Source organism: Ranitomeya variabilis, chromosome 4 (assembly GCF_051348905.1).
Source record: "Ranitomeya variabilis isolate aRanVar5 chromosome 4, aRanVar5.hap1, whole genome shotgun sequence".
Classification (NCBI taxonomy): Eukaryota; Metazoa; Chordata; class Amphibia; order Anura; family Dendrobatidae; genus Ranitomeya; species Ranitomeya variabilis.
Window position 1 is genome coordinate 718,305,032 of NC_135235.1, and position 14,094 is coordinate 718,319,125.

Here is a 14,094-nt window from a genome sequence, read left to right on the forward strand (position 1 = left end):
TCAGCTAAGTCTGCATTTTGCTTTTTGCTATTTGTTTTGGGTTTTGTATTTTTGTCCAGCTTGTTCCAAATCTATATCCTGACCTTTGCTGGAAGCTCTAGGGGGCTGGTGTTCTCCCCCCGGACCGTTAGACGGTTCGGGGGTTCTTGAATTTCCAGTGTGGATTTTGATAGGGTTTTTGTTGACCATATAAGTTACCTTTCTTTATTCTGCTATCAGTAAGCGGGCCTCTCTGTGCTAAATCTGGTTCATTTCTGTGTTTGTCATTTCCTCTTACCTCACCGTTATTATTTGTGGGGGGCTTCTATCCAGCTTTGGGGTCCCCTTCTCTGGAGGCAAGAAAGGTCTTTTGTTTTCCTCTACTAGGGGTAGCTAGATTCTCCGGCTGGCGCGTGTCATCTAGAATCAACGTAGGAATGATCCCCGGCTACTTCTAGTGTTGGCGTTAGGAGTAGATATATGGTCAACCCAGTTACCACTGCCCTATGAGCTGGATTTTTGTATTCTGCAGACTTCCACGTTCCTCTGAGACCCTCGCCATTGGGGTCATAACAGAGAATCTCATTAATGAGAAAAACCACAAGACGGATTTCATCACCAGGTATCAATGGAGAGCTTTTTTTTTTTTTTTTAAGACTATCAGGGAGTTACAGACTCACATAAGTGAGGCAGCTCAATCCCACCTCAATTAAACTATCATACAGAATGAACAGGTAAAAATAAATAAATTTTTTTAATATATATTACATTCCCAACAACAACGTATGAACGAGGGAAGAACTTCAACATTAAACCGGAGTTGCACTCATTTATGGTGGACCATTGAAGCTACTATGAGTCCTGACCAGAAGATTAGAGAAAATAATATTGCTCCCGATTTCAGGAGAGATTGTGCAGTAATCTGAATTCCTTATGATTGAAAACATAATGTCATTTATAACATGGAGTGAAGCCATGAAGCCAGGACTGGAGCCAACACATCTCCTGCAGGTGTGAATACATGTACATTACAGCCATCAGCCACACACAGCTCAGAGATATATCATGGCACAGGTGTAATGTTTTTATGTAGTTTATCACAATCTTCCTTGAAGTTAGTTGGCTCTAAAAGAAATTGAAATTTCAGGATAAAGGAAAACTCTGCTGTTATTGTACAATCGATGTGAATACTTTCTGCCCAATGATGACAAAAGTATTCTAGGAGCGATACCTTTATTGGCTAACTAGAAAATAATATGTTTGCAGCTTTCAGAGCACAGTGGCTCCTTCTTCAGGCAAGATTACAAATAGATTAATAAGAAAAAAGCACAACATTTAAAGGGCCACTGTCAACCCCTCCAGCCGTTATAAACTAAAAAGAGCCACCTTGTGCAGCAGCAATGCTGCATTCTAACAAGGTGGCTCTTTTAGTTTTTGTTGCTGTTCTTCTCAAAATAAAGCATTTTATAATTTTGCCCAAATACCTGTCTTTCGCCATGGAGGCAGGTCTGAACCCCCCCCTCTTTGAAGCGCCCAACTGCCGTCAGTCATCTCTTCTGGGGCACTGGTCGCCACCCCCTCAGCGATGTTTTCCTCTGAAATCCGGCGCCTGCACTGTGCTCTTCTGCCTGGGGCAGGCGCATTGAGCATTGGCAGTCATAGCTCAGATGCCGGGTTCCGGACTGCGCCTGTGCCGTGCCTAGGAATCCCAGCCCCGCACTGTGCATAATGCATAACACACTGCGGGGCGGGGATTCAGTAGCAGGGTGGCCGCACTGCCCGCACAGGCGCAGTCCGGAACCCGGCATCTGAGCTATGACTGCCAATGCTCAATGCGCCTGCCCCAGGCAGAAGAGCACAGTGCAGGCTGTTATGATCCTTAGTGGTTGAGGATCACAAATTACTCCAGCTAAGTAACAAACATAGGACAAGCTCTAGGGAGGTGGCAAACTGGACTGACCACAAATCTGAACCTATCCAAACACACTAGAAGTAGCCGGTGAACGTGCCTAAAAATCCTAGACGTCTCGAGCCAGCCTGAGGAACTAACTACCCCTAGAGAGAAAGAAAAGACCTCTCTTGCCTCCAGAGAAATAATCCCCAAAGATATAGAAGCCCCCAACAGATAATAACGGTGAGGTAAGAGGAAGGCACATACACAGGGGTGAAAGCAGATTCAGCAAATGAGGCCCACTAATACTAGATAGCAGAGAATAGAAAAGGGAATCTATGCGGTCAGTAAAAAACCCTTACAAAATATCCACTCTGAGATTTCAAGAACCCCCACACCAACTAACGGTGTGGGGGGAGAAACTCAGTCCCCTAGAGCAACCAGCAAGCGAGGAAATCACATTTTAGTGAGCTGGACTAAAAAACATAATGAACACTGATAATCAAAAAATGATCAAACAAAAACTTAGCTTGTCTTGGAGAGACTGGGAGCAAGGTAGACACAAGGAATCTGAAGAGCACTGAATACATTGATAGCAGGCAAGGAACTGAGTCTCCAGGTGAGCTAAATAGGAAACCGACCAAGGATAACGAACCAGCTGATGCAGCCAACCTGCAGAAAGACAACACTACACAGTACCGCTTGTGACCACTAGAGGGAGCCCAAAAATAGAATTCACAACAGCAGGCGCCGGATTTCAGAGGAAAACATCGCTGAGGGGGCGGCGACCAGCGCCCAAGAAGAGATGACTGACGGCAGTTGGGCGCTTCAAAGAGGGGGGTTCAGACCTGCCTCCATGGCGAAAGACAGGTATTTGGGCAAAATTATAAAACGCTTTATTTTGAGAATAACAGCAACAAAAACTAAAAGAGCCACATTGTTAGAATGCAGCATTACTGCTGCACAAGGTGGCTCTTTTAGTTTATAACGGCTGGAGGGGGTGACAGTGGCCCTTTAAAGAATACTACAGTAGGACATTTGTTCAGGGGTGGGAAGGATGATGCCTCCTAAAGATAAAGCAAGGAAATATGATTAGGTATTTTCTTACAAATGGAGAGGCAGTGGGAATGAAGTTCTTAGTTATATGGAGTCTGTCTGGTGGAGGTGTGAATTGTATCCATGTAGTGACTTATAAATCCAGGTGTTAAATTGAGTCTTAGTGTTAAAGAATTGAACATCTTCATTAGTTTGAATTCTCACATTTTTCTTTCTCTGTCATCCTTAAAATGACCATTTAGTATTAAGACTTTTAAATCTGTCATACTGTGTCCAGGTCCAGAGAAATGTTTTCCAACAGTCGTGTCCATTTCATTCCTGATTGTGTGTCTGTGTAGATTCATTCTAGTTTTTTTGTAGTAGTTTTTGCATGGTTTCCCCAATATAGAACTTCCAGGGCATCTCATACATTGTATCATGTACACCACGTTGGAGGATGTACATGAGAAGGAACCCATGACCTTATAGTCCTGATTTGTGTTTGGTACACGGACTATATTTGTTGGTAATATGTGAGTACAAGTTTTGCATTTTTTATTGTTACGTGGGAATGTGCCAGTCACTGATGGTGATGACAGGACACTTCTGACAAGGAGATTCCTTAAGTTAGGGGGCCATTTATAGGAGAGAAGTGGTAGTTCTGGGAATATGTCTTTCAATTTGTGGTCTCTGTGGAATATGGGTTGGAGATCAGCACCAAATTTTCCTTAGGATGCTCATGTGGGGGTTGTATGTGACCACAAGAGGCACCCTGTTGTTGTCCTCCCTCAGTGTGTAATCCAGGAGGCCGTTTCTTGCGTTTCTTGGGATCCTTGTAGCCCTGTGGATCTGATCATCTATTACCAGTGGATGGTATCCTTGTTGTAGGAATGTGTTCCTCAGTGATAGCAGCTGTAGTTCCCTTTCTTTACTGTCTGAACAGATCCGAATATACCTCAGAGCTTGACTGTAGATGATGGATTTTTTTGTGTGTCTTGGATGAAAGATGGTCCATCTAAGATATGCCGGACGTCCTGTGGGCTTATGGTAAATTGATGTTTGTATGGCCTCGTCCTTGATGTATATGGTCATGTCCAGATAATGTATTTGGATCGTTCAAAAGTTGAGGGCGAGCTTGATGGTTGGGTGGTACTTGTTGAAGTTATTGTGGAAGGTGAGTAGATTATCTTTTGAGCCTGTCCAGATTATTAGCAGATCATCAATGTAGCGAAAGTATGCAAGAGGTTTAGCAGAGCAAGATGACAAATTCTTCCTCCAGTTTCGCCATAAATAAGTTAGCATATTGTGGGGACATTTTGCTTCCCATGGCGCTGCCCATACACTGTTGGTATAAATTGTTCCCAAAAGAAAAATAGTTGTGATGGAGCACAAACCTGATAAATTGCAGTGCCGGTTCTATGGCTAGATTGCTCTTTTGAAGGAAATATTTGCATGCTGCAATTCCATCCTCATGAAGAATGATGGAATAGAGAGACTCTACATCCATGGTGGCTAGTATCATGTCCTCTGGATGTGGGCCCAGCGCTGACAATTTGCAAAGAGTATCCGTGATGTCCTGGATATAGCTGGGTGTGCGCCTCACTAAGGGTTTCAGAATGTTCTCAACCCAGCCTGAGATATTCTCAGTTAAAGTCCCAATACCAGAGAAGATAGGCCTCCCAGGATTACCTTCTTTATGTATTTTAGGCAACATGTAGAAGGTACCTGTTTGGGGATCGTCTGGTGTTAAGGTACCGTTACACTTAGCGACTTACCAACGATCACGACCAGCGATCGTGATCGTTGGTAAGTCATTGTGTGGTCGCTGGGGAGCTGTCACACAGACAGCTCTCTCCAGCGACCAACGATCAGGGGAAAGACTTTGGCATCGTTAAAACTGTCTTCAACGATGCCGAAGTCCCCTGCAGCACCCGGGTAACCAGGGTAAACATCGGGTTACTAAGTGCAGGGCCGCGCTTAGTAACCCGATATTTACCCTGGTTACCATTGTAAAAGTAAAAAAAAAAAACACACTACATTCTCACCTTCTGATGTCTGTCACGTCCCCCGGCGTCCACGCGCTGCTACAGAGAGCTTTCCCTGCACTGAATGTGTCAGCGGCGCCGGCAGTAACAGCGGTGACGTCACCGCTGTGCTCTGCTTTACGGCTAGCGCTGACAGTCAGTGCAGGGAAAGGTCTCGGCAGCAGCGCGTGGATGCCGGGGGACGTGACAGACATCAGAAGGTGAGTATGTAGTGTGTTTATTTATTTATTTTTTAACTTTTACAATGGTAACCAGGGTAAATATCGGGTTACTAAGCGCAGCCCTGCACTTAGTAACCCGATATTTACCCTGTTTACAAGTGAACACATCGCTGGATCGGTGTCACATACGCCGATCAGCGACGAAATAAAGGTCTGGACTTCCAGCTCTGACCAGCGACATCACAGCGGGATCCAGATCGCTGCTGCGTGTCAAACACAACGAGATCGCTATCCAGGACGCTGCAACGTCACGGATCTTTGTCGTTCTTGTTGTAAAGTTGCTCAGTGTGAAGGTACCTTTAGTTCCAGCATTGAGGATGAAGTAGAATCAAATCCATTGATGAGATGTGCTAGTTCCTCTGTGTATTTTTTGGTCGGATCTCCCTGAAGTGGAGTGTAGCATTTTTTTTTTTTAATTAGTTTATTAATTCCAGAATAAACTATACAATACACACGTTTGCATTCGTTATTATCAATTACAGTATGGAATACAGATGGTTGCAATGCATCATCATATCTAAAAATATTGCAAAAGTAACAAACTGTGCATGTTGAATCACTGATGTCTTATAAATTACCTATTATATAACATTAACTACATTAACTTTCAATAGTACGCTGCCAAAAAAGGAGGTTCCATATAGATTTCACCTTTTAAGTGATGCCCCCTAAACCACGAGCCCAACTCTCGGATAGTTCTCAAGTTAATGGGGATTATAAAGTATTATAACAGGAGTTCCATCTACCCCAGATCTTCTAGAATTTACCTGGACATCCTCTATTTTGATATAGTGTACGTTCATACGGGATGATCGAATTCACCAGATTGACCCAGGCTCTGAGAGATGGGCAGGAATCACCCATCCATCGTAATGCTAACACCTTCCGTGCCATAAAAAGTGCCTCTCGTAGAAATATTCCGGTATAGTGATCCCAAGCTTCCGCATCCCACACCCCAAACAAGCAGATCAGTGGTTCAAGTGGGACAAGAATCAGTAATAAGGATGTTAATAATGTCGTCACCTCCTTCCAATAATGAAGAGTAACAGGGCACTTCCAAATCATATGAACGAAATCTGCATCACTTGAGTGGCACCTCAAGCAATCTGACGAACGGAGGCGGCCCATTTTAAAAAGTCGCACCGGGGTCAAATAAGACTGATATATGATATACAACTGGGTTATTTTATTATTAATTGAGGGAGAGACTTTAGTTGGGGACTCCGGAATATCCTCCCACTCTTCTCCCGATACATCAGGAAGAAGTCCCTCCCACTTCCCTTTGATTTTATAGTAGACCCAACTCCCATGGACAACAAATAGGTATATAAGGAGGAAATAAGTCCTTGAGGACCCTGTGAGTTGAGAATACCGATCAAAGGTAAAGATGAAATAGCTCGATCTGTACCCATATTCCGCATGTGTGATTGAAAGGCTGATCTTAGCTGCAGATAACGGAAGAACTGAGATCTCGGAATACTGTGAGTATTCTGTAGTTGTTCGAAGGATACAAAAATCCCTTGGTTATATACATCTCCCACCGAGAGAACACCATATGAAATCCAAAAATCAGTGGATGGATGGCTCAATAGTCCCGGAAAGTAACTATTATTCCACAGGGGCATTTCAACTACTACATCTACAAATCCAATGACTTTTTTAATTTGCCTCCATATTAGTCGTGCCAACCGGAGTAAAGGCAGCAAACGGGGAGCATTAACTTTCTCTAGTTCTAGAAACCCCAGTGGACAATCAACCCGGGCAGAATGGAACAAATGGCTCTCCGAGTTAGACAGGGAATTATTGGGCATCCATTTATTTATCGCCTTAGCCTGACCGTCGAGATAATATAGGTAGAAGTCCGGCAAAGCCACGCCACCCCCCTGCTTCAGCCTCTGTAATGCAGATAATTTAAGTTTGGGTCTAGTCTTCCCCCATATAAAGGATGTAACCAGGGAATTTAAACTCGCAAAGAAGTGTTTGGGTATGGGCACGGCACTATGTTGAAGGCAGTAGCTAAGTTTGGGGAGCAATATCATTTTTATTAGGTTAATACGGCCGGCGACAGAGAGCGGGAGTTTGTTCCAGGTTGCAAATTTAGTTTTGACCAAATCTAATTGTGGATAGACATTAAGTTGTAGATCTAATTGACTATGTTGAGACATGTGGATACCTAAATATTTGAAACTGGAAACAATGGGTAGCGACGAGAGAGTTTCAAGGCAGAGTGCTGAGGTATGTGAGAGAGGGAACACAGCAGATTTATCCCAGTTTATATAGAGACCTGAGAATTTGCTAAATTTATCTATAGTCGTTATCACTAGTGGTAACGTTTCCTCTACTTTGTCCATAAATATCACCAAATAGTCAGCATAGAGACCAATGGTATCCACTCAACCTGCAATATTTATTCCCTTAATGCAATTGGAGGTCCTTATGCGTATTGCCAAAGCCTCTATTGCCAAGGCGAAGAGAGCCGGGGATAGAGGACATCCCTGACGAGTTCCCCTATACAGGGAAAAAGGCTCAGAAATGGCATTATTCACAACTATACGTGCCCTGGGCTTCATATATAGTATACCTATCCCTCTCAAAAATTTAAACCGTATTTCCTTAAACATGCAGAGAGGAAGGGCCACTCGAGAGAGTCAAAAGACTTGGCTGTATCTAACGATGCCAGTGCCCAGTTATCTGTTTCTAGAGAGCTATACTGAATCACTGACTGAACCCATCTAATATTAATGGAGGTGCTTTTCCCAGGCATAAAGCCAATCTGGTCTGGGTGTATAAGGTCTAATATAATTGTGTTCAGTCTAGTAGCCAAGATTTTAGTAAAAATTTTATAATCTACATTTACCAACGATATAGGACGATACGATCCACATTCCAAAGGATCCTTCCCCTCTTTCCCGACCATAACAATATTTGCATCATAAAATGTTTCGGGAATAGATCCTCCCTCCCATATTTCCCGAAATACCTTCAGTAAGAGTGGTGCCAGTTGATCTCGATATTTCTTGTAGAGCTCAATGGGAAACCCATCAGGCCCAGGGGCTTTCCCAGTGGCCATATCCGCCATAGCTTGTTCCACTTCCTCCAGGGCGAACTCAGCGTCCATAAAGGCCCGCTGGGTTGGACTCAATAAAGGAAACACTATATCTGATAAATAAGCCAAACATTCAAAAACATCAAGACCACTACCAGATCTATATAACGCTTCATAGTAATCATGAGAACATTGAAGTATCTCATCTGTAGAAGATACCAGCGAGCCATCAAGTGTACAGATTTGTAGTATAGTGTTAGAGGTGTTATGTTGGCGCACTAAGAAAGCCAGGAGTGTACTGGCCTGGTTCCCTAGTTCAAAGTAGGATTGACGGGTAAAGAATAATTTGCGTTTTGACTTAGCGTCTGTATGTTGAGCATATAGCCTCTGGGAAGCAAGCCACTCGGCCCTGTTACCACTAGTTTGACTAGTTATATAGGCAGCCTCCGAGTCTTTCAGCTCCTGCTCTATCTCCTCATCCTCCCTCGCCGTTATCCTTTTGATATAAGAAATTGTGGAGGACAAGCACCCCCTTAAATAGGCTTTTAGGGTATCCTAAAACAGACCAAGATTTGGGGGTTCCGGATGAGTTGAGATAAAACAATTCAGCTGGTCAACCGTTCTATCACTAGAGTCTATTAATTTTAACCTGAAAGGATTCAACTTCCAGGACATATTATATGATTGTCCATATTTAAGTTTAAGGATAACTGGATTGTGGTCCGAAATCCCTCTATTGCCATGTTCAACACTAGTGCCAAATTACTAGAACCGAATATGTAGTCTATGCGAGACAAAGATCGCTTGGTGGATGAGTGGCAGGTATACCCTTTAGTCTCAGAGTGACGTACTCTCCATAAGTCCAGCTATCTGCTACCACCCATAAACAGCGCCAACTGGGAGGGGGGCTGGGATAGGAGCTCCCCAGCTGTCGTGTCATCCAGTCTCAATCTGTCCAGAAAACCATCCATGACTAGGTTAAAATCTCCCATACAAATAACACTGGCGTCAGGATAATTTAAGGAGAAACCCAATGCCATGCAAAGGACCGAAGTGTTAGCCGGGGGGGTTATAGATACATAATATCACATATTTACGCGAGTTAACAAATGCATGCACAAAGACAAAGCGACCCTCAGGATCCCGTCGTGCTTCCCTGGCCTCCCATCTAACATCCCTGTGCATTAACAAAGAGACCCTTCTCGAGTAGCTGGTGTGGAATGCGTGGAGAAACCACTGCACCCACGGTTTTTGTGTATGTCGGGCTGTATCTCTAGTTAGATGCATCTCCACCAGTGCTACAACATGCGGGCGATACCGTTTAATCTGCGAAAATACTTTGATTTTCTTCCGGGGGGTTTTAATACCCCGTATATTTCAGGTCATAAATATAATCTCAGACCCCATGTTTATACTTAAAAGAAAGGAAGATGTGAATTGTTACTCGGGTCAGGTTCAGAGACACCACACAAGGCACAAGAATAGTATTGGCGGCGACCATACACATCAAACAGTCAAAACTAATACAAAAAAACAAACAAAACAGAACTTGAACAGTAGAGGAGTACAATCCTGTACTACTGCGATCAAATAGAAAAGGGGATACCCCCACTGACTCCAGCGTCCGATATTATAGATAAGCTCAGCACCCATATGAAGAGCTGCATTTATGTTACCATTAAACAGAAAGAACAAATTAGGAATCTTTCATAGTAGGCACCTTGTAGGACCGTAACCATTCGGCCACCTCCGCCGGGTCCGTAAAGAATAAGGAGGAACCGTCGTGGACTATACGCAGTCGAGCTGGATAAAGCATGGAATAAATAATATTTTTATCCCCAAGTTGTTTCTTGATTTCCATAAACCGTGCCCGCTGTTTCTGGAGCTCCATGGAGAAGTCCGGGAAAATCGATATGGTAGCATTATTGAATTTGATAGGGCCCTTCTGCCGCGCCAAGCGAAGAATAGCATCCCTATCCCTGCAGTTGAGGAGGCATGCCAAAAGAGGTCTAGGCGGAGCTCCAGGGGGGAGAGGTCTCGTTGGGACCCTATGGGCCCTTTCCACCGAGAATGTTGAGGAGAATCCGTTCCCCAGAGAGGTTTTAAGCCAGTCTTCCAGGAATTGTTCAGGCTGCTGACCCTCTGAGCGTTCTGGCAGGCCAATAATTTGAATGTTATTGCGGCGTAATCTATTCTCCAGATCATCTGCCTTTTGTTTCCAGGTGTTTATAGAGCCAGCGGCTTTTGCCAGGGTAGTCTCCATAGGGGTGACGGTATCCTCTATATGGGACACTCATGTTTCAACCTCTGAAATACGCCCTCTCATGGCCTGCATATCATGCCGCAGACGACCCACCTCAGTGTGCATGTCCTCTATCTTTTCAGTAAGGGATGATCTAGTGAGGGATATAGCCTGCATTAATCGCTCAGATGCTTGTTTAAGGGTCAGTTCTTCTTGCTCTCCCTCCTCATTACTATCAGAGAGGCGATTTTTACGCTGGGCCGGCGTAGAATTATTCCTGAGAGTGCGTACATTATCAGGGGGATCTTCCCTGGCGTATTTCCTTAATTTGTCAACAGCCCCTGCTCCTTTGGAGTGATGCATGGTGGACATCAGAAGGAGCTATACAAGTCAGCAGGCACAACAGGATATAGGGCTGTATCCCAGAGAAAAAAGTCCACTGGACAGGCAGCTGGCGTATAGAGGGTTATAAAGGGTATCAGTTGTAACATTCACTGAGGTGCTATATTTCGGAGCAGGCCCACAGTCTCCACAGGAGGAACAGCAGGGAGTGTGTTAATCCCTCCAAAGTTATGGCACTGGCAGGAGAAGTGTGTCTGGCAGGGGGGGGGGCGCAGGGCCCAATCTTTCAGGGCACACACCACACCACCCCTGTATTATCCCAGGCTATCCGCTCACCTCCTGGGCAGCACCGCCAGAGTAATGAGGAGCGCCTCTTCCCCTACTGTTAGGGCGTGCGCAGTAGTAATGGCCGCTGCCCCCTGCAGGCACCGCCGCCCGTCCCGGAACTCTCAGCTCCCTCACGTCAATGCCTCACAGCGCTCACCGCTGAAGTCCGCAGCTCCACCAGGTCCAGCAGAGGAAAAGCCCGATATCAAAAGATGGTGGCGCTGCGTCCTGTCTCGCTGGAGCGCACGCACCAAGATGGCCGCCGCTGCACAGATACCCTCCGCCTGTCCAGACCACACACAAATTCCTGCGTCCCGGGTCCTCACGGCAGCCGTTCGGGAAGGTTACCCGACTCCTGGGGTCCCAAGGCGCCAATACCAGCCGGTACCGCTGGTAGATAAGGGGTCTTAATGGCAGGATAAAATCAGAATGGCCGGAGCGCTCACGAGGCACGTCTCTCCTCCACAGCTACATAGCCCCCCCCCCCCCCCGGAGTGTAGCATTTTATATCCAAGAGTTGTCTGTTTGCTTCCTGGATGCAATCTGTCATGTTCATGATGACCACAGCTTCTCCTTTGTCTGCCGGTTTGATGATGATATTGTTATTGGCTTTTAAGGATTGTATGGCTTTTCTTTCCTCCATAGTGATATTTTGCGGCACTTTATGGTGTCTGTCCAAAATGTCAGATTTAACTTTTTTACGAAAACAGTCATTGTTTGGTTGTCGCCAGGTTGCGGGGTCCAGTTTGTCCTCTTTTACTTATTTGCTGTGTCGTTCACATTGTCTTGTGATGCGATATCTGTTATGAAAGAATTCTTTGAGTAGCTATCTGTGGAAGAATTCCTCGATATCGCTACAGAACTGAGCCCTACCAAGCTGTTTTGTAGGACAGAATGTTAGTCCCTTTCATAGAACATGCATTTCTCCTGTGCTTGGCTCATATTGGGGACACGCCTGTGGGAAAACATTTCTCTGGAACTGGACATTGTATGACAGACATAAAAGTCTTAATACTAAAAGGTTTGACACTAGGACTCCATTTAACACCTGGATTTATGAGTCACTACATGGATACAATTCACACCTGTGCTCTGAAAGCTGCAAACATATTATTTTCTGGTTAGCCAATTAAGGTATCACTCCTAGAATACTTTTGTCACATCGGGAAGAAAAATATCCTGTTATTGTACAGAAATTCACACTTGGCCCTCACTGCTCAATGCTTAATGTTGTCGATCATAAAAGCAAAGTTTGGCCAGAAAGACTGGACCTGGTCTTGTAGGGACCATATGAGCAAATTCAACAGCACAGAAGGGAGAGAAGGGAGATTCATCCAATAAGATATCAGGGATCTAGGAAGCCAACAGCATCATTACCCTCCGCTTTCTCTTACAGACCCATCATAATACTTTTCCTCAAGTGATTTTCTAACTTGTCAGCACATTCTACCTATGCTGTCATTTGGCTTTGTAGTTTACAGATCTGGGCAGGTAACGATCACCATCTTCCATCCCCAGAGGGTAGGTGGATCCTCCAGGTTGTAAGTTCTATATGAAAGGGCTTTCAATGCCCAAAGTCACTTGAACAGTTTTGAATGGAGGAGAATGTTGTGGTCTAGAGGCAAAATGGCGATCATGGTAATACAGCCGGACTACACCACCGATAAAACAGCCACAGCCGGTGACTGAGAAGAATCTGTCACTTCTCTGCATTTAGTGGTTACTACTCACCTGGGTAGTCATATGTAGGAATCTCCTCTTTATACCAGTCATCACCCCTCCCATATGTCTCTGTAGTATTAATATGGGTCAGATCTTCTTCAACCTGAAACAAATATTGTAAAAGTCACAGACAGATGGAAAAGTCATATCTATGATCAGCTCTAATCCTGCCATCTCCACCATTCTCATTACACAAGTATAACACATACAATACTTGGGGATAAATCAAGACTGAACACAAGATCTTCACAGCAGTCTTAATTGTCTACACATCATAGGTGAGATCTCATGACATCTTCTCTCCATCTACCTGATGATCCTGAGGAATATTGGGATTTTCTTGTTTACAGTCCTGTGGAAGAAGAGGACGGGGACATCTCTCTGGTGTTGTCCTCTTACTGGATAGATCTGGAGGAAAAACATACAAAGACTGAATTCATTCTTTAAAGGGAACCTGTCACCCCGGTTTTTCACTCGGAGATAAAAATACCGCTACATAGGGCATGAGCTGTGCTTTACAAAAGTGTTTTTTTTCTACCTTGATTCCCCACCTAAGCTGCCGAAATTACTTACCAAAGTCGCCGTTTTCGCTTGTCAATCATGCTGGTCTGGTCATATGGGCGTGGTGACGAAGCTGTTTCTTCCCCCAGATCTTGCTTAGGTTTCCGTTGGTGGCGTAGTGGTTTGCGACTGCGCAGGTGACGAAAAATAGCGCGTTCTGCGCTATATCCCTGGTGATCGGTGGGGGCGGCCATCTTCCTGTGGCCGCGATGCGAACTCTGCTTCAGGAAAATGGCCGCCGCGATCTCCATCTGCGCACGCGCGGCAGCCCGCGGCCATTTTCCTGAAGCCTCGGGCAGCAGAGCGCTCCAACTGCGCACGCGCGGCCACAGGAAGTAATTTCGGCAGCTTAGGTGGGGAATCAGGGTAGAAAAAAAACACTTTTGTAAAGCACAGCTCATGCCCTATGTAGCGGTATTTTTATCTCCGAATGAAAAACCAGGGTGACAGGTTCCCTTTAAAGACAGATAATTATAGGCCGTGTGTATTTAGTCCTGTCTATTACCTGGAGATGTGAGGGGCTGGGGAACCTCCATCATTACATCCTTATACAGATCTCTGTGTCCTTCTAAATACTCCCACTCCTCCATGGAGAAATAGACAGCGACATCCTGACACCTTATAGGAACCTGACACATACAATGATACCGTCATCCCCTCGATCCCTTCATAGCAGTACTGTA

The 14,094-nt window shown here is 44.9% G+C and overlaps 1 protein-coding gene across 1 annotated transcript in view; it reads right to left on the reverse strand.

The window, feature by feature from the left end:
- The window catches only part of LOC143766582 (uncharacterized), a 74,151-nt gene that overhangs the window by 19,125 nt on the left and 40,932 nt on the right, over positions 1–14,094 (reverse strand). Inside the window, exons 10-12 of the mRNA XM_077254365.1 lie at positions 13,917–14,040; positions 13,161–13,258; positions 12,860–12,953 (exon numbers count right to left, since the gene is read on the reverse strand). Of these exons, the coding sequence (XP_077110480.1) occupies positions 12,860–12,953; positions 13,161–13,258; positions 13,917–14,040 (316 nt within the window). The remainder of the gene's footprint in view (positions 1–12,859; positions 12,954–13,160; positions 13,259–13,916; positions 14,041–14,094) is intronic.